General features: G+C 43.1%; 1 protein-coding gene and 1 pseudogene across 1 annotated transcript in view; one reads left to right on the forward strand and one right to left on the reverse strand.

The window, feature by feature from the left end:
- Positions 1–24,201, reverse strand: part of CPNE2 (copine 2) — a 94,827-nt gene that overhangs the window by 51,578 nt on the left and 19,048 nt on the right. Inside the window, exons 2-4 of the mRNA XM_043985058.1 lie at positions 11,184–11,386; positions 7,308–7,487; positions 2,379–2,453 (exon numbers count right to left, since the gene is read on the reverse strand). Of these exons, the coding sequence (XP_043840993.1) occupies positions 2,379–2,453; positions 7,308–7,487; positions 11,184–11,354 (426 nt within the window). The 5' untranslated portion in view covers positions 11,355–11,386. The remainder of the gene's footprint in view (positions 1–2,378; positions 2,454–7,307; positions 7,488–11,183; positions 11,387–24,201) is intronic.
- LOC122741522 lies at positions 22,361–22,857 on the forward strand (annotated as a pseudogene).

Genomic DNA, 24,201 nt, shown 5'->3' on the forward strand with positions numbered 1-24,201 from the left:
CAAGCATCATCAACTCTCCCAGTGTACCACAGCCTTCCTTAGGGCCTTCACTTTCAACTCTGAACTGCGCAAGAAAGAGACCCGGGTATTCTACTGAGAGCAGTGAATGCAGAGGGCAAGAACTGACATCTGAGCCCCAACCCTGCAACTCACTTGCTCTGAGACCTGGGCAAGCCGCTTTCCTCCTGAGGGACTCATTTTTCCCTCTATGAAATGAGACAATTGGACTAGCACCTTAAGGTCCACTCCAGCTATGATATTCTGTGGGTTCCATGACACTAAGAAAGTAAGGATGACACACTGTTCGTGATGATGAATGAACCAACAAGCATATTGCTTAAGCACTGTGCCAGGCATTGGGAATACAAACACAAAGAATGAGCACAGCTTACTCTCATAGAGCTTCCATTCTAACTGGATGATCTTTTATCATGATAAGGGCCCCTATTTCTCTCTTTTTGTTCTGACCCCAATCCCAGGTTAGAGAGCAGTGCATCCCCACTAGGTCAACTTGGCCATCTGTCATCCAGGAACACCTTCTCCAGGCCCTTCTACTGGACAAGGGCTTCTAGAAGCCTTGGCTTTGATTCCAGGGACAGGAGACTGAGAGTTGTATGTGAACAACAGCAATGGCTAGACTACAAAGTACATGAAGGGGAATAAAGTCTAATGAGGCTAGAGAGATAGGTTGGTGCCAGGTTGTAAAGGCTTTAAAAGCTGCACAGCAGAGGCTTTATTTAATTCCTGAGGCAATATGGAATCATTGAGAGTTTACCGAATGGTATCATTAGCCCTTCATTTCAGGAAAATCCCTTTGATACCTGTGCAGAAGAGGAATGGAGGACAAACTTGGGTCAAGGAGACCAAGACTATTGCTATAGTCCAAGAACGGGGTGATGATGGCTTGATCTAGAGTGATGGCCTTGTGAAGAGCAGGGAAAGTTTTTGAGAGAAATTGGAGAGACAGAAATGTCAAGATCTGGCAGGTAAATGGATACATGTGGAGAGAGCTTCCTATTTTCCCAAGCCCTTTCCCATCCTCTGTTCCACAAGTAGGATGGGCATGAGACATATACACAAGTATATATACATATATATATATATATATACATATATATATACACATACATATATACACGTACATAACTTTGCCCATTCCACTAATGAATGTCAGAGGTAGAATTTGAAGCCTTGTCTTTCTGACTCCCAGATCAGCACTCTAGATGAAGGTTTCTTAATCTGACCTTTGTTTGTTTTGTTTTTGTATCTTGGACCCTTTGGCAGTCTGATGAAACCTGTGGACCCCTCCACAGAATGTTTTAAAGAGAATGAAATTCAAGGGGCAGCTAGGTGGTACAGTGGATAAAGCAGCAGCCCTGGATTCAGGAGGACCCGAGTTCAAATCCAACCTCAGACACTTGACACTTAGTAGCTGTGTGACCCTGGGCAAGTCACTTAACCCTCATTGCCTTAAAAAAAAAAAGAATGAAATTCAATACATAGGATTAAAAATAAAACCAATTATATTGAAATAGTAGCTTTAAAAAAATCTCAAAATCACAGAGCACTTGAAATCCATTCACAGACCCCTTGACAGATCTATTGATCAACTGATATAAAGTTTCTTCCCTCTTTTTATCACAATTCCCACCCACCTTAACACCTTCCAAGTCAAAGTTTCAGGGAACCCAAGGTAGTAACCACAACATTCCTTTTTTTGTTGTTTCTTTTTTTTTTTAGTGAGGCAATTGGGGTTAAGTGACTTGCCCAGGGCCACACAGCCAGTAAATGTTAAGTGTCTGAGGCTGGATTTGAACTCAGGTACTCCTGACTTCAGGGCCAGTGCTCTATCCACTGCGCCACCTAGCTGCCCCACCACAACATTCCTAATGGCAGCCTAGAGCATCTGATCTAGGAAGAGCGTCAGACCATGAGTTTCCAGAGGCTAGGGCTCACTCTCTGATTCGCTCTATGTACAGTGCCCAGCCTGGGCCACCAGAGAAAGGCATTCATCTAGAGGCTTCTTCCTAGATGATGACAGTGGATAATGAGGGGAGCTGGAAAGGGTCATGAGCAGCACCCTCCTCCTTTTGCTTCCCTTTGGAGGGGTGGGTTTTTTTTAAACCTGCAAAATATACCAATAATGGGAATGCCATCTTCTGTGAGAGCTCATGCCTGTTGCTAAGAGACCTGTTGCTAAGTTGTAAGTTCTGTCCTTTTTACTATAAACAAAGCCAGTGATTATCGATGTGCTGGGGAGGCAGCCCATTGATGTCGGGCTGGCCCTCCAAGGAGGGAAGACTGGCAGAATGATATTTTTGGCAGAATAGAGAATCAAAAGACAGGAAGGAGGACTGAGCCCAGAGAAGTCACCATACCGTGATCAGGCCCTTCCCTGCTGGCTTCTCATTCACCAAGACCAGGGGCCGGGTGATTTTCTTGCTGGAGACAATCTGAGGGAAAGAACAAAAACACGTACTTTGAGGCTTGGGTCTCAGACATTGTCAAAAACAACCCCATCCCTTGTTTTGCATGAATACACATGTATAATTTATATTGAATTGCTTGTGTTCTTAAGGGGGGGGAGGGGGAGGAAGGAAGAGAATTTGAAACACAAAGTTTTAAAAATCGACGTTAATTGTTTTTACATATAATTTAGGAAAAAAATAAAATTATAAATATAAAAATTTTAAATATAACCCCATCAAATATATATATGTGTATATATATATATATATATAAATAAAAAACCCTATCCCCTTAAATAGACCCAGAGTTTTGAATTATGAAAGCACTGCTCTGAGTCTTCTCACATTAGACTATTAGCTACTTGAGGGCAGGGATCTTGTCTTGTTATCTTTGTATATAACAAAATAGAATGCCCTGTCTGGGGCCCTTGCTTCACATAATGACAGAATTTTAGAAGTGGAAAGGACCTTGAACTCCATGTCTAACCTTCTCATTTTAGAACTGAGGGCACTGAGGGCTTGAGAGAAAAAGTATCTTCCCTCTTAATGTCTGTATGTGAATTGAGTGTATCGTTTTATTCTTGTGTTGTTCCTATAGAATGAGAAAAGCAGGTATGAAGAGGAAAATGAGATCAAGATAAGGGAAATAACTTGTCCAGGGTCACAGCAGGAACTAGTGGCAAAACCAAGATTAAATCCTAGATCATTCAATTTAAAAAACCCCCACAATATGAAAGGATCAAAAGTGAAGCATGTCCCCCACCTTCTGACAGAGGAGGAACTCAAAATGCAAAATGAGGAATCTATCTTTGGGCATGGAGAACAAAGGAATTTGCTTACTTAACTGCGCATGTATTTTTCACCCCCATCAAATATCATTTACTAAGTATCTACTATGTATAATAACAAGCACAATGAGAAGAACTAGGGATACAAAACAAGGCCTCGAGGGGCTTATACTGCCACAGAGATGGATGGAAAACACGGGTCAGAGAGAGGAAAAGAAGCCTTTCAATCCCATGACTGGGTCAGGTTCTCAGGCACCAACGCCCCCCATCCCTGTAAAAGTAGGAGCCTCCAAGAATCAGTGGTGGCCTGCCCTGTCCCTGGTGGTTGCAGCATTCACCTTTCACTTGGGGAATACAGGTTGAAACAATGTAGCATCAAGGACAGCTCTGGTATGGGGGTAAGAGAAATCCATTCATACTTACCATCAGGAAAAAGCTTCCAAAAAAGGAGAACTGTCCATCAGTAGGATGGGCTGCCTCCAGGAGTGGTGGGTTTCCCTTTCATTGAAGAAGGCCTTTATGCAGAGGCTGAATGACCGACCATTTATCTAGCATATTGTGATGAGGATTCTCAAGATCACTGGCTGGATTAGATAACTGCCCAGTCTCTTACAGCTCTAAAATTGGGTGATTCTTTGACCGAAACAAGGGCCCTCTTATCCGCTGACACATTTCACTGTTCTTTAGAACACTAAGCATATTTATTACAAGGGGCTTGGTTTTTTGTTTTTTGGTTTGTTTGGTTTTTTGGGGTTTTTTTTGGTGAGATGTGAGGGAGTTGAATGGTGGAAAGAGAGAAAATAAACATTTGTTCATTGAAAAAAATAATTAAAGAAACCCTTTAAAAACCTAGATCATTATAGGACTTAATATTGAAAAAGGGATCTGGAGCAGCTAGGTGGCGTAGTGGATAAAGCACCAGCCCTGGATTCAGGAGGAGCTGAGTTCAAATCCGGCCTCAGACACTTGACACTTACTAGCTGTGTGACCCTAGGCAAGTCACTTAACCCTCATTGCCCTGCCCCCCCCCAAAAAAGATAAAAAGAAAAAGGGACCTTAGAGGTGGTCAAGTTCAATCTCTATTCATTTCATGGATGAGGAAGTGAAATCCAAAGTGCTTAAGGTCATATACATTGTAAATGGCAGAAGGCATATTTCTTGATACGCACTCTCTCTACACACTCACACACACATACACCCCCCCACCCCCCATAAAATGGCAGAACTGTGTGTGGAGAGAATGTGGAGACCCCACACACATATACACATATATATACATATACATACACATGTTATTGTTACAAGGAAGGATTCAATAGAGGAGGTGGGGTTTAAGGGGGAATGGCTATGATATAAAGACACTAAACACCCATGACTCCCTATTATCTTTTTTTTTTTTTTGCAGGGCAATGAGGGTTAAGTGACTTGCCTAGGGTCACACAGCTAGTAAGTGTCAAGTGTCTGAGGCCGGATTTGAACTCAGGTCCTCCTGAATCCAGGGCCAGTGTTTTATCCACTGCTCCACCTAGCTGCCCCCCCCCCCCATTATCTTAATGATCAAATATAAAACTTTCTATTTGGCCTTTAGAGTCCCATGGAGGATAAAATAAGAACCATAATCACTTCACAACATCTTGATGGATTTACATTATGCAAATTTCCCCAGTTATTTGGTGGTCTAACAGTGGAAAGTCTCCAGCTGCTGTTGAAGAAGTGATCAAATATAACAAACTAGGCAAAGATGCAGCAAAGCAGATGGTTTCATCCACTGTTGTAACAACTACTTGTTGTCCTTGGATAAGAAATACTTGCAGTTTTGTCCAAATGGATGTCTTTTAACAATCATTTAAGTATCTGGTCACCTCCTCTTGTCTCCTGCCCTTGAACAGGGAATGTCTTCTTATTCCAGTGACAAGCTCTGCCATTTTATGGCAAATATTATTCCAGAACCCCCCCCCCTTTTCCCTTTGAATGATTCCCCCTTCCTCTCCTCTTTCTTGCCTGTGAAATGCTTTACTGATCTAGCCTATGTTGCCACAGAATGCTTCTGACTGACTGTAGACTCTAAGCAGACATGAAAAGTTATCAAAACCAAAAGCTGTAGCCCAGCGAGCTGAAGGTACAATCAGGGAGCAGTCTTCTTTAGCAGGTTACTACATTCCTTTACTTTCAGTTTGGCCTTTTAGCTTTGACACCCCCTTCCCCCACCTGGAGTCATAAGCCCCCTGCTAACAGGTACACATCTCCCAACAGGTTTCACTACCTCCTGGTTGCAAGAATACCCCAACAGAACCTTTCTACTCTTTCCAGTTTTCTTACATTTTACCTAAGTCTGGATTAGAGTGAATAATGAATCCCCTGAAGTGGTCATATATATCCTTCCACACAGTTTACAATCCCTCTGCACAGGTGGTCTTAGGTGGAACACTGGAGAATGCTGAACTTGGAAGACCTGAGTTCTAATTCTGCCTCAGACTATGTGACCCCGAGCAAGTACTTAGTCTTTCTGTACCTCACTTTCCCTAACTGTAAAATGGGGATAATCGTACTCACCTCACAGGTCACTATAAGATTCAAAGGAGATAACCTTTGTACAGTGGCTTGCAAACCTCAAAGCACTATATAAATGCTAGCAATCATCTTTATCATCCCTCACACGTGACAGTCTATGTCCCATCTCTGTGCATTTGCACTGGCTGTCCCCCATACCTGGAATACTCCCCCCCACATACTTTCTTTTTTTTTTTTTTTAGTGAGGCAATTGGGGTTAAATGACTTGCCTAGGGTCACACAGCTAGTTAAGTGTTAAGTGTCTGAGGCCAGATTTGAACTCGGGTCCTCCTGACTCCAGGGCGGTACTCTATCCACTGTGCCATCTAGCTGCCCCTCCCTCCTCACTTTCAACTCCTAGCTTTCCTGACTTCAAGGCTTGGCCAAAATCCCACCTTCTCCAGGATGCACATGAAGAGACCTTTCCTGGTCTTCCCCAGAGATTACCTCCCATTTTTATTATATATATCAGGTACATACATAGTTATTTATACATTTTCTCTCCCATTTGAGTGGAAGCACCTTGAGGACAGGAGCTATGTTTTCCTTTGTCTCCCCAAATCATAGCACGGTACCTGGCACATACTAAGTGCTTAATAAATACTCACTGACTCACTTACTGGAAGTGAGATTTCTAGAGGCAGGAATTCTGGAATAATACCCTGTCCTACTTACCAACCCCTAAAAATATCACATGTGATTTGAGCCATTGCTGCCTTCCCTGCCCTGAAAAGGGCTGGCTATACCATTAATCACATACCCCTAAATTCTCCCTCAGGCATACTGACCCTGGTGAGTCCCAATGTGGGAAGCAAAGGAAGCCTTGGTTTCTGTGATTAACTAAGACCCCTGAGGAATCAATTGGGAGATTTTTCTAGTAGCAAAATGAGGAAGGAATAGCTAGGTTATAAGGAGATGGGGACAGGATGAGTTTTCTCTGCAATCCCCAATATGGAGAAGATATTTTCTACAACAGGGATCTTCTGTATTTATTCTTAGCCCCATAAGTAAGAATTTTGAATGGCTCAATAACCCAGAATGACCTGAAATTCAAGAAGCCAAGGAAGTACAGCCAAGGAATTAACAGTGAGGTAATGCCGTGCCCCAAGTGTGGCGAGGAAGAAGCACAGATAGGGCCTAGTGACTTGAGCTTTGGATTTAGAGTCAGACCTGACAGAGGCAATAATGGAAAGAGCACTAGATTTGGATCAGAGACCCCAGGCTCAAATTCCAGCATTAGCCCTTAATACCTGTGTGACTTTGGGCAAATCCCTTTAACCTCCCAGACCCTGTTTTCTCATCTATCAAAGCGGGGGTCTGGTGGGGGGGGGGGTAGATCCAATGATCTCTTAGTGTCCCTTTCTAGCTTTAAACCCTAGAAACCTATTCTTTTCATTAAGAATTTGGAGGACATTGTGGGTATATTTCACAGAAGAAAGTGGGTTTTGTACTTGGGGGAAAGAGACAGCAGGTATGTGATGCTATGTGGAGACAGACGTACCATGCCCAAAGTGCAGGAGAACTGGCCCAGGAAGTCATGCTCATCCAGCTGCAGACTCGACTTGTCCTGGTCAAATAGGGCAAACTTGAGCTTCTGTACTTCCTCAAAGTGATAGTCAATGATGAACTTCTTGGAAAATGCTGGGTTCAAATTGTTGATAGCAGTTTCTGTCCTGTCAAACTGGGAAAACACAGTGGTGGAGAGGGTAAAACGAATGGTTATGGGAGCATGGTGAATAAGAAAAGAAAGAAAAATCAAAGTAGATATCAGAAATCAAAAGTCAAGTTAAGGGGCAGCTATCTGACCCACTAAAAAAAAAAAAAAGATACTTTACACAGTGATGAGCGCAGTCGCTTCACCAGCCCTGGATGATTTGTGAAGTTTGGCCATATCTCTAGGTTTATTCTCCATGTGTGTCTCAAATTTCCCTCATCAACCAGGGAACTCCCTGAAGACAGGCATTGGATCTCCTCTTTCCTCCTTCCTCTCTCTCCCAAGCCAGTGCCCTACCCAGCAAGCACTCTTGGGATCATCTGGCTGCTGCTTTCACAGTGCTCTCTCCCCTGCTTGTATCAGAGCCAACAATAGTACCAGCACCTGGCAGATTATGGTGCAGCAGCAGCAGGGTTAGTTATATAGCTTGGCTCCATGGTCAGCCCCTGCAACCTGAGATTGTGATCCTCTAGGGAAGGCTGCTAATGGCATTCACCACCCCCCTCTAACCCCCCTCACTGACTGGAAGCTAGATGCTGGGGAAAGAGGAATCATGACACCTTCTTGTCAAAAACAAAAACAAAGGGGGCAGCTAGGCGGCACCGGCCCTGGAGTCAGGAGGACCTGAGTTCAAATCCAGCCTCAGACACTTGACACTTACTAGCTGTGTGACCCTGGGCAAGTCACTTAACCCTCATGGCCCCCGTGAGGAAAAAAAAAAAGATCACACAGAAAAGCAACGGAAGAACAAAAAGCTGAAGTAGCTCCTAGTTCTGTTTTCTATATCAGTGACACAGAAAAATTGCAGAGCAGTTCCCCATGCTCCTGACAAAGCAGATCTGATGATCTCTGATGAAAATTTGTGATTTACTTGCAATGGTTGAGGCACCATTCTGCCTGGAGGCAGAAGTAGAAAGACTTCCAGGGGTCCCTTGGAGTCCAAGATTTGTTACTATATATGTCGGTCCCACTGTCTCATCTCTGGCAGCATCTACATGTGTGGTCCAGCTGGTTACTAAAGTACAGGCCAATCCAGACAGGCCTAAGATGCCAGCCCAGGTACCTGAGCCCTTTCCAGCAGGATCTCCCCAAATCCTAGTCTCCAGGAACTAAAGCTCTCATTAAACATGCCCAGCTCACCCCAGGGGACCAGCTCCACCTGTGACCTCAGAGGCAAACACTCCACCTCTGGCCCTCCCTTCTTAACAATCTTTCCTTTCACTAACACTGGCACCATGGCCAGATATAGACCCAGGGCCAAGAGCTGAAAAGCTCTAGCTGAGAACTCAGGCCTTGAAACTGAATGGGAAAAACCCACTTGGTTTGTTCACCCAGACAGCCCATAACCCTGACTTCTGAGCAGCCATGTGACGTAATGAAAAAAACACTGGAATGGGCAGTCAGCACCCCCAGATTCTGTTCTGCTTCTCACGCTCATTGTAGCCAAACTATACAACTTTGAGCAAACCACATCTCTTCTCAGAGTCTCAGTTTCCCCATCTGTAAAATGAGGACTGGAATGGACGATTTCTAAGATCCTTTTCAACTTCTAAGGTCCATGTTTAAAGATTCTACATTTCCAAGTCTTTTCCTAGTCTGATGTTCTACTTGAAACTGAAGAGCAATAATAATTCTTATTTATAGAGTGATTCAAGGTTTATGAAAATTGTGTGTGTGTGTGTGAACATGATTTGAAGTTTGGTGGTTGATGATCAGGAGGCATGGTAGAGTAGATGAGATACTTGACTTAGAGTCAAAGAGATATGGGTTCAAATCCCACCTCAGATACCAGTTACGTGACCCTGCTCAGGAATCTAAACCTCTTTGCTTCAGTTTCCTCACCTATAAAAAGGAAGTGTTGGGGGGCAGCTAGATGGCACAGTGGATAGAGAACCGGCCCTGGATTCAGGAGTACCTGAGTTCAAATCTGGCCTCAGACACTTAACACTTACTAGCTGTGTGACCCTGGGCAAGTCACTTAACCCCAATTGCCTCACTAAAAAAAAAAAAAAAAAGGAATGTCTAAAAAGGAAATGTTGGACTCAGTAGCCACTAAAATACCTCAAGTTGTAAATTTATAATTTTATGATCCTCAGGACAATCTAGTGAGGTACAAACATGATTACTGCTATTTTTCAGATGAAAAAATGATGCCCCAAGAAGTTGTGACCTGTGCAAGGTCATGTAGCTAGTGAGGGACAAGCAGAGCCAATGTCCTAAGCCAGCTGGGACTGCTCTTCTTACTCCTAGTCCCTTGTATCCCACTGCTTCTGAATAGCGTGGTCTGGAAGTTATGTATTTCCATTCTTGGTTAGGCTGAATACTCTCACTCTGTGATCTTGGGGAGGCCACCTTAACCTCACTGAAGAGAACAACGTTCTGTCCTGTCTTCCTTGGGAAGGGTATGGGGAGGATCATAGGCAAATTAGATAGGATAGTGTTCAGCAACAAAAAGCAACCCTTAGCTGTTGGGAGTTAAGTCCTTCTGCTTCTTGTTTCTAAAACTATGACAACAGCTGGATCTGTCAGCTCTTGACCAAGTCAGGGCTTTATAAAAATGACACCAGCCATTTCAGGTTCTTTGGAAGTTTCTAGGATTTAGGGCTAGAAAGTCTTAGTGATCACAGTGCAACCTCTCCATTTTAAACATGGGGAAATAGGCCCAAGGGGAGAAGTAGCTTATTCAAAATTGAATGGGTAATCAGTGAGGTCACCTGACTCCAAATCCGGTGTTCTTTCAATTTATACCATACCACCAACATTCTATAACAGTGGTCCCCTTAGGGACCCAACTGGCCTGCTCCAGTTGGGCAATACTGCTACTTCCTCCCTCCCTCCCTTCCTTCCTTCCTTCCTTCCGTCCTCCCTCCCTTCCTTCCTTCCGTCCTCCCTCCCTTCCTTCCTTCCGTCCTTCCTCCCTTCCTCCCTTCCCTTTCCATTCTCCTTCTCTAACTTCTCTCCATATAGGGAATCATATCCTTACCTGCAAGAGCTCTGCCCAAAGGAATATGAGTTTGATTGCAGAAACCTCACAAGATGTCTTGGGGTTTAAGAGCTAGATTTCTTCTAAGGACCACTTCTTAAACCCAAATAATTCTGGCTCATTGACTGGCCAACAATAGGTCCTAGGGTTTCCCCCACCCCAGATTCATTTATTCATTCATTTTTATTTTTGGCTAGGTAAGAGGCCTTTCTTTGCTTTATTTCTTACCTAGCCTGAATCATTAAATGGGCCTTGCCTCAGGCAAACTGAGACCTGGGAAAGACCTCAGCTTAAAAGGGTCGTGGTGTCCCACTGCATTTGGGGGGGGGGAGGGGAGGGAGGAAGAAGAAGGGAGCATTTCCAGTCATCCTGATCTATATCTCGCCACTGGCCCCAGATGGCTCTGGAGGAGAGAGACGTGATTTTGCACAGCCCTGCCTCACTCAAATCCAATTCACTGCAAGTCATGACATCACCTGCCCAACATCATGGTTCTCTGGGAACAAAGGACAAACAACAACCACCATACCACTTATTCATTGGTTCCATCCAGGACCCCCGGACTCAATGAACAATGATCCGCTATCCCACCCAACCCTCATCCTCTCTAAAGCCCTAGAGAATCTAGGCCCAACCCTGATTCTACCTGTCTTTGGGTTTCTCAGGATGGTGAGACTCACCTCATACCATTTGCCATTGTTCTCAGTGAATAAAACACAGAAGGGGTCAGACTTGGAGGTGACATCTCGGTCCAACAGGTTTTGGCCACAGACAGAGAGTTCCACCTTGCATACACAATACTGGGACCCAATGGGCCCTGCAGGGGAGCTGGCGCTCATTGTGTAGGCCATGACTGCTGGGGGCAGTAGCGGTTCCTGACAATCTATAGGAAGAGAAAAAGGAGAGGGTGAGGCTCTGCAAAGACAACAATTCCTGCACCTTTTCAAAGCACTTGGCTTTCCCTAGATCTTAGATCCCCAAATCACCCTTTAATCCTCATCCCAATTATAGACAATTCTGCTATAACATGTTTTACAAAGGCAAATTTGTTCAAATGCAACTGATAAATCAGGAAACACTTTGAGTATAACTTGAATTTCGAGTTGCCTTTTAAGGGATTTCTTCCTCAAGAAAGAACAAGAATACCCCAAACTGCCCCACTTCTCAATAATTCACAAGCTACAAGCCTTCTGATGCCTACTTCCACAAGCAAACTTCATGTCTTCAGATCTTCTAGGTAAAGTGCCATATTTATTGTATATCTTCTGGTACAGTAGGAGCTGAGAGCAGAGAAGAACTGGCCTATACCACCCTACCCCCTTCTACCACACTAAGGCCCAGAGTTACAAGGCACCACTCAAGCCTGAGGCCATAGATGGGGCCACTACTTTATATAGTACTTATCTATTTCGGTCTTTTTTTTTGGGGGGGGGGGGGTGAGGCAATTGGGGTTAAGTGAATTTCCCAAGATCACACAGCCAGTAAGTATTAAGTGTCTGAGGCTGGATCTGAACTCAGGTCTTCCTGACTCCAGGGCTGGAGCTCTATCGTCTGAGCCACCTAGCTGCCCCTTACTTATCTATTTCTTAACCATTTACCATGTATAAAATTGCTGTTTTTATTTGATGTCTATCTTGTGTGTGTGTGTGTGAGTGTGAGAGAGAGAAAGAGAGAGAGATTAAGTTTTTAAAAATCGTGCCCCTAACTCCATTTCCCCCATCAACTCTTTTTTTTTTTTTTTGGGGCAGGGCAATGGGGGTTAAGCGACTTGCTCAGGGTCACACAACTAATAAGTGTCAAGTGTCTGAGGTCGGATTTGAACTCAGGTACTCCTGAATCCAAGGCCGGTGCTTTATCCACTGCGCCACCTAGCTGCCCCAGCTCTGTGATTTTTATTGCTAGATTTTGCATAGCTCAGTGCTTTTGGAGAACACAAATGTCAAGTTAAGACAGAACTGCTGGGGCAGCTAGGTGGCGCAATGGATAGAGCACTGGCCCTGGAGTCAGGAGTACCTGAGTTCAAATCCAGCCTCAGACACTTAACACTTACTAGCTGTGTGACCCTGGGCAAGTCACCTAACCCCAATCGCCTCACTAAAAAATTTTAATTAAAATTAATAATTATTAAAAAAAGACAGAACTGCCTGTAGTGGTCCCCTAACCCAGTCATTGTCCCATGTATATCTAGGTTTAATGGAGATTTGGTTATCTATATTCCCTATACCTGCATCTAAGTAGGATTATAAACTCATGCCAGGTGGGAACTGGCTCTCTGAAAATACTCTGGTACCACACCAGCACTGTGAGTAGTTCAGTACTTAATAAAGATTTTAGGATTAAGACTGATAAAGGATGGGAAAGGGGTAGGAAAACAATGACGATATGCCAGGGCTGGCCAGGGGAGTCGGGTGTCTTTTCCCAGGGTGATATGTTTTAGCCACAGTCTTTCAAGTCAAGAACTTTTAATCATCAGTGCGGACCAATATCAAATTGGGTAGTTAGGAGCTTAGGGGCTTAGAGAAGCAAATAGGAGAGGCTGAGATCATAGCTGCAATTCCCATATGGGTCAGTTAGCCTTATTATGATTGATGGCCATAGAATACAGTCCACTCCTGCTTACAAATGCAAGCCATTGATCACAAAGGCAGGGAGTAAGAGAATACATATGGTTCAGTGCAGACCATTCCCATGGCCAGAGAACTCAAAGAATGTGTACCACCAACAATGGGTCAGATACAACAAATATTTATCAAGCCTTAATATGTGCAGAAAGCCACAGGAAGATGCAGAGTTGAGTAAAGAGTCTTCAAGGAACGAAATGGGTTGATCAGGTAGTCAACAAGTATTTATTCCACTTACTGTGTTCAAGGCACTGCATTAAGCACTAGAGACACAGAGAAAGGCAAAAACAGTCTCTGCCCCCAAGGACCTCACATTCTAATGGGAGCTATAACATACAAACAACAGTGTACAGGGGTATAAGACATAAGATCAGAAGACAGTGGAGTTGGGCTTTTGTAAATTGGCAGAATTCTCAAAAGAAACTACAGACTATTAACTACCCTATGAACAAATTCTCCAATCATAATAAGAGAAATGAAAATAAAAATAATAGATTTTACTTCACACCCAGCAAATTGGCAGAGATGACAAAAGATGGGAAGAGTTGATGGTGGAAGGACTGTGGAAAGATAGGCTCACTAATAAATTGTTGGCAGAACTGTGAAATGATCCAACCGTTATGGAAAGAAAATTGCAATTATGCTAAGAAAGTAGATAAAATGTTCATGTTCTTGGACCTAGAGATTGCATTGTTATATATAAACCCCAAGGAGATCAATGATAAAAAGAAAAGTCCCATGGAAACAAAGTAGATACCCATTAATTAAGGAATGGCTAAACAAGTTGTGGTACCTGAATGTAATGGAATATTACTACATAATAAGAAACAATGTATATGATGAATTCAGAAAAGCATAAAAGGACATGTACTGATGCAAATTAAATAGGAAAAGGGAAATAATATATTCAGTGACAACAACGTAAATGAAAAGAACAATAAAATGATCAAACTCAAGGCTATGAAAATGACTAGGCCTGATGCCCTAGAAAAGAAATGAGAAGCCAGCTCCCCTTCTTCTTTGCAGAAGTGGAGGACCATGAGTATGCATATCATGTCAAACTTTTTTGAATGTTTCAAGGAGATTCAAACTGTGGCCCCACCACCACCCCATCCCCTCTTCCACTATCTTTATATTCTTTGTTACAATGTATGGCTTTCTAGAAGAAGAGAGAACACAAGGAGAGACACAAGGAGAAATGATAGGTGATATAAAGACAAAAGTTATCAATAACATTTATTTTTTTAAAATAGGGTTGTATTTAACAATTGAAAGAGGACGTTACAAGTTAGGGATCAATGTGGGCACAGTATGGGTTTAGAGAGCAGAATGAAAGTCCAATTTAGCTTCTATGCAAAGTCTAGTTTGGGGATGGTGGTGCAGTGGATAGAGCACCCAGTCTGGAATCAGAAAGACATGAGTCAGAAAGACCTGAGTTCAAATCCAGGCCCTGACACTTATTATCTGGAACCCTGGACAAGTCACTTAACCCTGTTTGCCTCAGTTTCCTCATCTGTAAAATGATCTGGAGAAGGAAATGGCAAACCACTCCAATATCCCTGCCAAGAAAGCCCCAAATGGGTCATGAAGAGTCATGCACAACTGAACAACAAAAGTCTAGTTTTCCTTCTATTCAAAGGCCAATACTAGGCACTACTCAGTTAAGAGTTGTCACCAACCTATCACTTAAGTATTGTAACCAACCTATCCCATTCAATGTATTCAGAATGTCAATCCTGACTTTAATTGTGCTTATAGTACATTGCACACTGGCACTGCACAATTTTCAGGCATGACTTATCCTGTCATGTAAGATAATCAATTTCCATACTAGCATTTGAAAATCTATGTTAACTCAACTGAGGCCCAGTATAATCAAGTTTCAGGGCTAATAGAGAGAAGTAGTGGCATGGATAACACAAGGCACTGGTGATTTTTTTTTTTTAAAGAAATCTACCATTGTTCTTCAGTTGTAGGAAGCCTCACATGCATTTTGGGTTGTGAATGTCCCTTCTTTTTTCTGGTAGGCTTAGGCAACTATCATAATGCGTCTGTATGGGGCAGCTAGGTGGCGCAGTGGATAGAGCGCCTGCGCTGGAGTCGGGAGTACCTGGGTTCAGATCCGGCCTCAGACACTTGACACTTGCTAGCTGTGTGACCCTGGGCAAATCACTTAACCTCAATTGCCTCACTAAAAACAAAAAACAAACAACATAATGCGTCTGTATTTCCCAAACACATACAATAATGTTGGAGGATCAGCCAAGTGTGCTAGGGGTCAGAGGTGGGAAACTCATCTGGGATTCATGATTTTATCAGAGATAATTCAGAAAGTGAATAAATGAGAATCATGAGCAAATAAAAGCAAAAAGCGCTTTCTTTGAGCCTCCAGGTTTTCCATTTTAAGAATTAATGGCACCCACCCTAACAGTGTTATTTTTTTAAAAAGAACTATTCAAGGGGCAGCTAGGTGGCGCAGTGGATAGAGCACCAGCCCTGGAATCAGGAGTACCTGAGTTCAAATCCGGCTTCAGACACTTAGCACTTACTAGCTGTGTGACCTTGGGCAAGTCACTTAACCCCAATTGCCTCACTTAAAAAAAAAAAGAACTATTCATTCGGAGCTTTCATAGCAGCATTATATGAAATAGGAAAAAAAATGGAAGCAACCTAAGCATCCAACATTAGATGAATGGTTAGATCAATTGTGATACATTAATGCGATAGAATATTATAATGCAATTAAGACAAAAAAGCATGATTAGGAAATACAAAGAAATCAGCCTCTTAGGAAATAATGCAAATTTTTTAAAAAGCAGAACCAGAAGAATAGCAGAGACACTATGATTATACAAAGAAAAATGAATGCGAAGGAATGGACAAAGCATCCTAACTGGGGACTTAGAGAAGGAGACTAAAAAGGTGTCAATGATACTTTATAAAAGGAGACAGATTCATTTGAATATAAATAGTTCCTAAATTTGGTTGTTTGTATTGATATTCCATGCTAGGTTTGTAATAATGTAATTTATTAAAAGTTTTAAAAAATGAACAGGACCTTATAACCATTCAGAAATTGATATGCCAAGACCCATGCTGCATCTTAGACTGTAGGAGGTGGGCAATAACATAGACCCTTTCTTGCTGCACTGGCTTTTAGCACTGTATCCTAAAACACAGATGTTTCAGGACTGGCTGATAGTATTTTTGGTTCACATGACAGTGGGTGATGGGAAAAATGGTCCATGACTCCTGCAGCATAGACCTTCCTCCTAGATTATTTTACACAGATCAGGATATATACTCCCCTGTGTGGAGTTAAGGACCTACTCCATCTCTCCTGAGAATAGGACATTGGAAAGAACAGTGGGAAAAGACCAGGAGCCCTGCATCCTAGGCCCGGCCGTAACACTGTTCAGCTGTGTGACCCCATACCAGTCATTTAGCCTTCATGCACATCATTTGCTTTATGTATCAGAGAGAATAATCCCTGCTCTGATTATTTCATAAGGCTGATTCAATGATCGAATGAGGGCATGGATATGAAAGGGTTTTGTTAAGTATAAAACTGCACAAATGAGGGAGATGATGATAATTGATGATGATGATTTAACAGTGGTGGGGGATAGTATTCTGAATATGACTTGGACAAATTTTAATACTGATGTTCTTTGTTTTTGGTTTTTTGGGTTTTTTTGGTGAGGCAATTGGGGTTAAGTGACTTGCCCAGGGTCACACAGCTAATTAAGTGTCAAGTGTCTGAGGCCAGATTTGAACTCAGGTCCTCCTGACTCCAGGGCCGGTGCTCCATCCACTGCACCACCTAGCTGCCCCTACTGATGTTCTTTGTGAAAAGAATAAAGAAAGCATAGAAATGGCAGAAGCAAAGCAGGAAGAAAACTCTTGATTTCCCTTCCTGTCCATTCCAGTCTCCACACGCCAAACTACATTTATGTTATTTTCCCCATCAAGGCCAAGATAAACAAGGTTATTTCTGATCTCAAGTGGACAGACAGACAGACAGACAGACAGACAGACAGACAGACACACACACACACACACACACACACACACACACACGATACTCCCAGTCTAGAAAGATTTCCAAATATGCTACCCCCCACTACATTTAGTCCCTATTTTCCCTGTTCCCTCCAGAAGGTAGATCAGTCCCCAAAACTAACTTTGCTTGTAAAAGGAGCTTAGGATAGGAGAGATCACTTTATTACTGGGCTAATACACACTTGGCTTCAATTTCAAGGCAGTTTTTAAAAATACAAAGCAAAGATGTTATGTACCATGGAGCCTGCCACCCCTGCCTCCCTCACCCTGGCACTTACCAACTGTCTTCCTCCCATCCAGGGGGGCTCCCTTAGGTACCAAATCTGAGCAAAGAACACAGTTCTCAGGAGCAATAAATGAATCTATACCAGACACACTGCTTTCTTCTTCCTCTGTGTGTGGTCTTTACTCACACTGTTCCCTGTGCTTAGGTTGCTCATCCTCCTTCCTCTCTTCTATTCCTACTTGTTAAAGCCAATTCAAACATCTCTCCTTCTAGGAGGCCTTCTCTGTTCCTTCCCAAGCTGATAAACACCCTTGCCCCTCAGAATTCACGAAGACACTGCACCTCTCTTATACATAACATTACAGGATAAGTACATCAGTCATCCATGTGTGTATTGCATCCCCCTCCCCACTGACCTCTAATCTCTTTGAAAGCAGGGACACCCCATTTCATCTAAACAAGGTTTCTGTCCAGAACCTAGCACAGAGCCCTGCACATAGGAAAAGTTTAATAAAGGCTCTCTGAAAAGTGAAATCAACAAAGCCAAAACAGACCCTTTTCCAGAAATTCTCAAACTGAGATGTTTTGTCTTTCCCTTAAGGGTATATGTGTCTTCACAAATAAAAGCAGATCTAAATAATTGGAAAAATATCAATTGCTCATGGATAGGCCGAGCTAATATAATAAAAATGATATTTCTACCTGAATTTATTTACTTATTCAGTGTCATACCAGTCTACTGGAAAATTATTTTCTAGAGCTAGAAAAAATAATAACAATATTCATCTGGAAGAACAAAAGGTCAAGAATATCAAGGGAACTAATGAAAAAAATGCATAGGAAAGTGGGCTAGCCATACCAAATCTGAAACTATACTATAAAGCAGCAATCATCAAAACTATTTGGTAAGGGGGGCAGCTAGGTGGTGCAGTGGATAAAGCACTGGCCCTGGATTCAGGAGTAGCTGAGTTCAAATCTGGCCTCAGACACTTGACACTTACTAGCTGTGTGACTCTGGGCAAGTCACTTAACCCCCCATTGCCCTGCAAAAACAAAAAAAACACCAAACCAACAAAAACTATTTGGTACTGGCTAAGAAATAGAATGGTGGATCAATGAAATAGGTTAGGCATAGGAGACATAGTAATAAATGACCATGGTAATCTACTGTTTGATAAATCCAAAGACTCCAGCTTCTGGGATAGGAACTCAGTATTTGACAAAAACTGCTGGGAAAAATGGAAGATAGTATGGCAGAAACTAGGCATAGACCAACATCTTACACCATATAAAATAAGGTAGAAATGGGTACATGATTTAGACACAAAGGCTGACACCATAGGTAAATTAAGAGAGGAAGGAGTAGTTTACCTCTCAGATCTATGGAGAGGATAACAATTTATGACCAAACAAGAGATACAAAATATTATGAAATGCAAAATGGATTATTTTGATTACATTAACTTAAAAAGGTTTTGTACTGGGCAGCTAGGTGGCGAAGTGGTTAAAGCACTGTCCCTGGATACACTTGACACTTACTAGCTGTGTGACCCTGGGCAAGTCACTTAACCCCAATTGCCTCAGTAAAAAAAAAAAAAAAAAAAAAAAGAAGGGAAGCAGAAAGCTGGGAAACAATTTTTACAACCAATGCTTCTGATAAAGACCTCATTTCTAAAATATATTGGGAACTAAATCAAATTTATAAGAATCCAAGCCATTGCCCAATTGAGAAATGGTCAAAGGATATGAACAGGCAGTTTTCAGATGAAGAAATCAAAGCTATCTATTACCATATGAAAAAGTTCTCTAAATCACTATTGATTAGAGAAATGCAAATTAAAACAACTCTGGGGTACCACCTCACACCTAGCAGATTGGCTAATATGACAAAAAAGGAAAATAATAAATGTTGGAGAAGCTGTGGAAAAATTGGAACACTAATGCATTGTTGGTTGAGTTGTGAACTGATCCAACCATTCTGGAGAGCAATTGGGAACTTGGCCAGAAGGGCTATGGGACTGTGCATTCCCTTTGACCCAGCAATACCACTACTAGGTCTGTATCCCAAAGAATCATAGAAGAGGGGAAAGGACCCACATGTACAAAAATATTTATAGCAACTCTCTTTGTGGTGGCAAAGAATTGGAAATTGAGGGAATGCCCATCAATTGGGGAATGGCTAAACAAGTTGTAGTATGTGAATGTAATGGAATACTATTGTGCTGTAAGAAATGATGAGCAGACAGATTTCAGAAAAACCTGGAAAGACTTAAGTGGACTGATGCTGAGTGAAGTGAGCAGAACCAGGAGAACATTGCACACAGTAACAGCAACATTGTGTGATGATCAACTGTGATGGACTTGGCTCTTCTTAGCAGTGCAATGATCCAAAACAATTTCAAAGCACTCATGATGGAAAGTTTTCTCCACATCCAGAAAAAAGAACTGTGGATTCTGAGTGCAGATTGAACCATACTGTTTCTCCTTCTTGGCTTTTTTTCCCTTCTTTTTTGAGGTTTTTCCCTTGTGTTCTGATTCTTCTTTCACAATGCAGAAATGTTTAATGTGATTGTACATATATAACCTATATCAGATTGCTTTTTGTCTTGGGGAGGGGGTAGGGAATGGAGGGAGGGAGAAAAATTTGGAACTAAAAATCCTATGAAAACAAATGTTGAAAACTATCTTTACATGAAACTGGAAAATAATAAAAAATACTTTTATGATTTAAACAATAAACTTTAAAAAAAAAGGCCATACATGTTTTGAAATAGTGCCCCTCCCCCAAGAAAAGGCCACAAATTCAAGATGGGAAAAGTTTAACAGCTAAAACAATGTCCACCCAAAGAGCAGGGGATCATATTTGGCCAGATGAACATAAAGCAGCAATGTAGTGTCATCATGGAAAGAAAAGTCCCAAATATATGCTATTAAGAAGTGGCGGGGTGGGGAGGGGTGGCTAGGTGATGCAGTGGATAAAGCACCGGCCCTGGATTCAGGAGTACCTGAGTTCAAATCCGGCCTCAGACACTTGACACTTACTAGCTGTGTGACCCTGGGCAAGTCACTTAACCCCCATTACCCTGCCAAAAAAAAAAAAAGAAGTGTGGGTGTGGTGGTGAGGAGGGAGAGGAGAGGAGAAGAGAGGAGAGAAGAGGAAAGGAGAGGGGAAGAGAGGAAGGGGAGAGAGGGAGAGAGAAAAAGAGAGAGAGGGAGGGGAAAGGAGGAAGCAGGGAGAGAGATAGAAAAGGGAAGAGGAGGCAGCTAGATGGTGAAGTGGATAGAACACCAGTCCTGGATTCAGGAGGACCTGAGTTCAAATCCAGCCTCAGACACTTGGCACTTACTAGCTGTGTGACCCTGGGCAAGTCACTTAACCCTCATTGTACTAGAAAGAAAGGAAAGAAAGGAAAGGAGGAAGAAGAAAAGAAGAGGGGAAGAGGGAGAGGAGAAAGAGGAAGGGAGGAGGGGAAGAGGAGAGAGGGAGGAAGGGAGAGAGGGAGATCAAGAGGAAGGTAGGGAGGGAGAAAGGGGAGCTAAAAGGAGGGAGGGAAAGAGAAAGGGAGGAGTAAGATATGGGGAAAGAGGCAGAAAAGGGAGGGAGAGGGAAAGAGGGAGAGGGAGGGAGGGAAAGAGGGGGGGAGAGGGAGAGGGAGAGGGAGAGAGAGAGAGAGAGAGAGAGAGAGAGAGAGAGAGAGAGAGAGAGAGAGAGAGAGAGAGAGAGAGAGATTTTAACATTCAAGTGTGTGAGGATAGGAAGATGATCTTCCTAATATATAACTACTCTAGTCTCTAAGGCCCCTTCCCTTTTAGAGCTAAGTCCTATAGTCCTAGTTGAACAGGAAATGCTCCTGACTAAAAAGAGCATCCCCAAGGATTCCTTAGGCAAGGGGAAAGGAATCAGGGTCTTGACTGTTTAATTCCTCCCTAGGAGGACAGACCCAGAGGGATATGACTCCCCTTACCTCCAGTTAGGAAGCTAGGTGGTACAGTGAATAAAGTGCTGGGCCCAGAGTTGGGAAGAGTGAAACTGAAATCTGGCTTTAGACACTACCTATGTGAACATGGGCAAGTCATTTAATCTCTGTTTGCCTCAGTTTCCTCAACTATAAAATGGGAATAACAGCATCTACCTTTCAGGGTTGTTATGAGGACCAAATGAGATAGTTGTAAAAAGTCCTTAGCATGATGCCTGGCACATAGTAGGTGCTATATAAACGCTTATTCCCCTCCTTTCCATCCCCCCCCCCCCCCGCCAGTTCCCATTAGATGTTGCCCTCTAGGGGGAGTCTGTCTTCTCTCTTTAAACTTCTGATATATAAGGACCTTTGCTCAAGCTTATCCCTTCCACCTATGACCTAATTAAAGGTGTAGCTTGATGGCTATGAGCAAGGTGTTAGAGAGCCAGTGCTCTAAATGCTGATTTGGTGAATTTGAAAATGTGGGTGTATCGATTGGAAAAGGCTCAATAAGTTGTAGTTTATGAAAATAATGGGATATTACTGTGCTGTAAGAAACAACAAATAGGATAAATAAAGAGAAGCATAGAAAGACCTACATGAACTGATACACAGTGAAGTAAGTAGAGTCAGGAAAACAATTTAACTATAACAATGTAAACAGAAAAGAAAGATAATTACACATGAACAATGAATTTTTCAAAATAACAGAGAGCAAACATACTTCCAAAGAATTATGAGCAGATACCTCAGTTCTACTCCTCTGCAGAAGCAAGGGGTCCACATGTGTGGAGCATTGCATATATTTTCAGAGATTTTGATATATTGATTGGTTTTGCTTATTTTTTTCTTTATCCTCTTTTTATTTTCTTTAAAAATATATTATTAGGCAGACGCTGCCACCAGGAGTCCTCATCTTGGTTCCACCTGCCAGATGCCGATCCCTGCCACCTCTCCCTCTGCTGTCGCCCCCAGCCCAGGCATCTGTGGCCATGGCCAATCCCAACATGTACTTTAACTTCATCACTGAAGTTGAATCTGGCCCCGGGGCCAGATTACTTTCGAGCTCTTTGCAGACAAGGTTCCAAAGACACCAGAAAACTTCTGTGCTCTGAGCACTGGAGAGAAGGGATTTGGTTACAAGGGATCGTGTTTTCACAGAATCATATCTAGGTTCACATGCTGGGGTGGTGACTTCACACGCCACAATGGCACTGGTGGCAAGTCCATCTACGGGGAGAAATTTGCTGATGAGAACTTCATCCTGAAGCGCACTGGTCCTGGCATCTTGTCCATGGTAAATGCTGGACCCAACACAAGTGGCTCCCAGGTTTTCATCTGTGCTGCTGAGACTGACTAGTTGGATGGTAAGCACGTGGTCTCCCACCAAGTGAAAGAAGGTGTGAATATTGTGCAAGCCAGGGAGTGTTTCAGTTCTTGGGATGGCCAGACCAGCAAAAAGATGACCATTGCTGACTGTGGATAACTCTCATGAGTTTTTTCGTTTTGTTTTTTGTCTTGACCACCAAATCATTCCTCTGTAGCTGGAGAGAGCACCCCTGAACCCCATCTGCTTTTAGACCCCATCATCCTTGGGCTCTCACTTGCTGCAATTCTCTTTGGATTCCATTTCCTTTTTCCTTCCACAAGTTTGGCTAGACAACAGAGTTTATGATCACAAAATAAAAACTAAATTACAATATGTGTGTGTGTGTGTATTTAGTTATATGAGGCAGATCTTATGGAAGGAAGGGGAAAGGATAGAGGGAGAAATTTTGAAAATGTAAAAACAAAAGATATCAATCAAAATTTCTTAAAAATAAAAATAAATATTGGCAGGAGGCTGAGTGCCCAGAATAGTGATGATTAAGTGCCCAGAATGGAAGAAGCTGCATCAGTGATGAGAATGTGGGAAGGGTATCCCAAGTGCTAGGGATAAGACTGGAGGATTCACGGTTAAGGAAGGTGGAAACAATCTCAGAATTCCCTGGGTTGCATTTCTGAAAGGGCCAGCATTTTTCTGTACTGAGAGGGAAGGGAATCTCTTCTAGGCAATGAGATGGGGCTATAGGCACGGGAAAGGTGGGGAGTGGGAACCTCTCACCCTCCCCCACTGAGGCAGCAACTCCCGACCTACAGCAAGGAAAAAGTAGTTGATGAAGTTAAGCATGGCCACCCTCCAACTTAGGACCCCTCAATGTCCATACCTCCAAAGTGTGGCACTTGTTGGGAGCAGGAGGGGAGTGGGGGAAGGAGAACCCACCTGAAGGCCAGCAAATGCAGTCTGAGAAGCAGGCAGTAGCTGCCATCTTCCCCCAACCCCCCTCATGGGCAAAGCCCACAACTCACCCTCCACCTGGGCAGCTCTCCGAAATCTGAACAAGGAGCACATGGCTCCTAAGGGCCTTGAGTGATGACTGGGGGGCAAAGGATATATCGTGCCCCTCAGGCCCCTCCACTGTGAATGCCAACAGGGCGGGCTGTGCACAGGGAAGAGAGGACCTGACGCAATGGAAAAAACAACAACAAAAAAAATACCCGCCCGACTTGGACAAGATGTCATTTGCAGAGAAGCTCCGGGCCCAGATGGAAACTCTGCCTAATGTAGCCCAAGCCCATAATCACCTCCTGTAGCAGCCCAGCAGGCAATTTGGGGTTTGGCTAATCCCAGCCTGGGGAGGGAGAACCTGGGTAGGAGAGGAGCACATATCTTCCCTTAAGTCTACTGGCCCATGGCCAGGTGGCTGAGACCTCTACACCTGAGACAGGATGGGCCTGGACTATTTCTGGCAAAATGGAGCCTGGGAGGGGATGGGGAAGGGGATGTGTT

This window comes from Dromiciops gliroides, chromosome 2, assembly GCF_019393635.1.
Source record: "Dromiciops gliroides isolate mDroGli1 chromosome 2, mDroGli1.pri, whole genome shotgun sequence".
Lineage (NCBI taxonomy): Eukaryota > Metazoa > Chordata > Mammalia > Microbiotheria > Microbiotheriidae > Dromiciops > Dromiciops gliroides.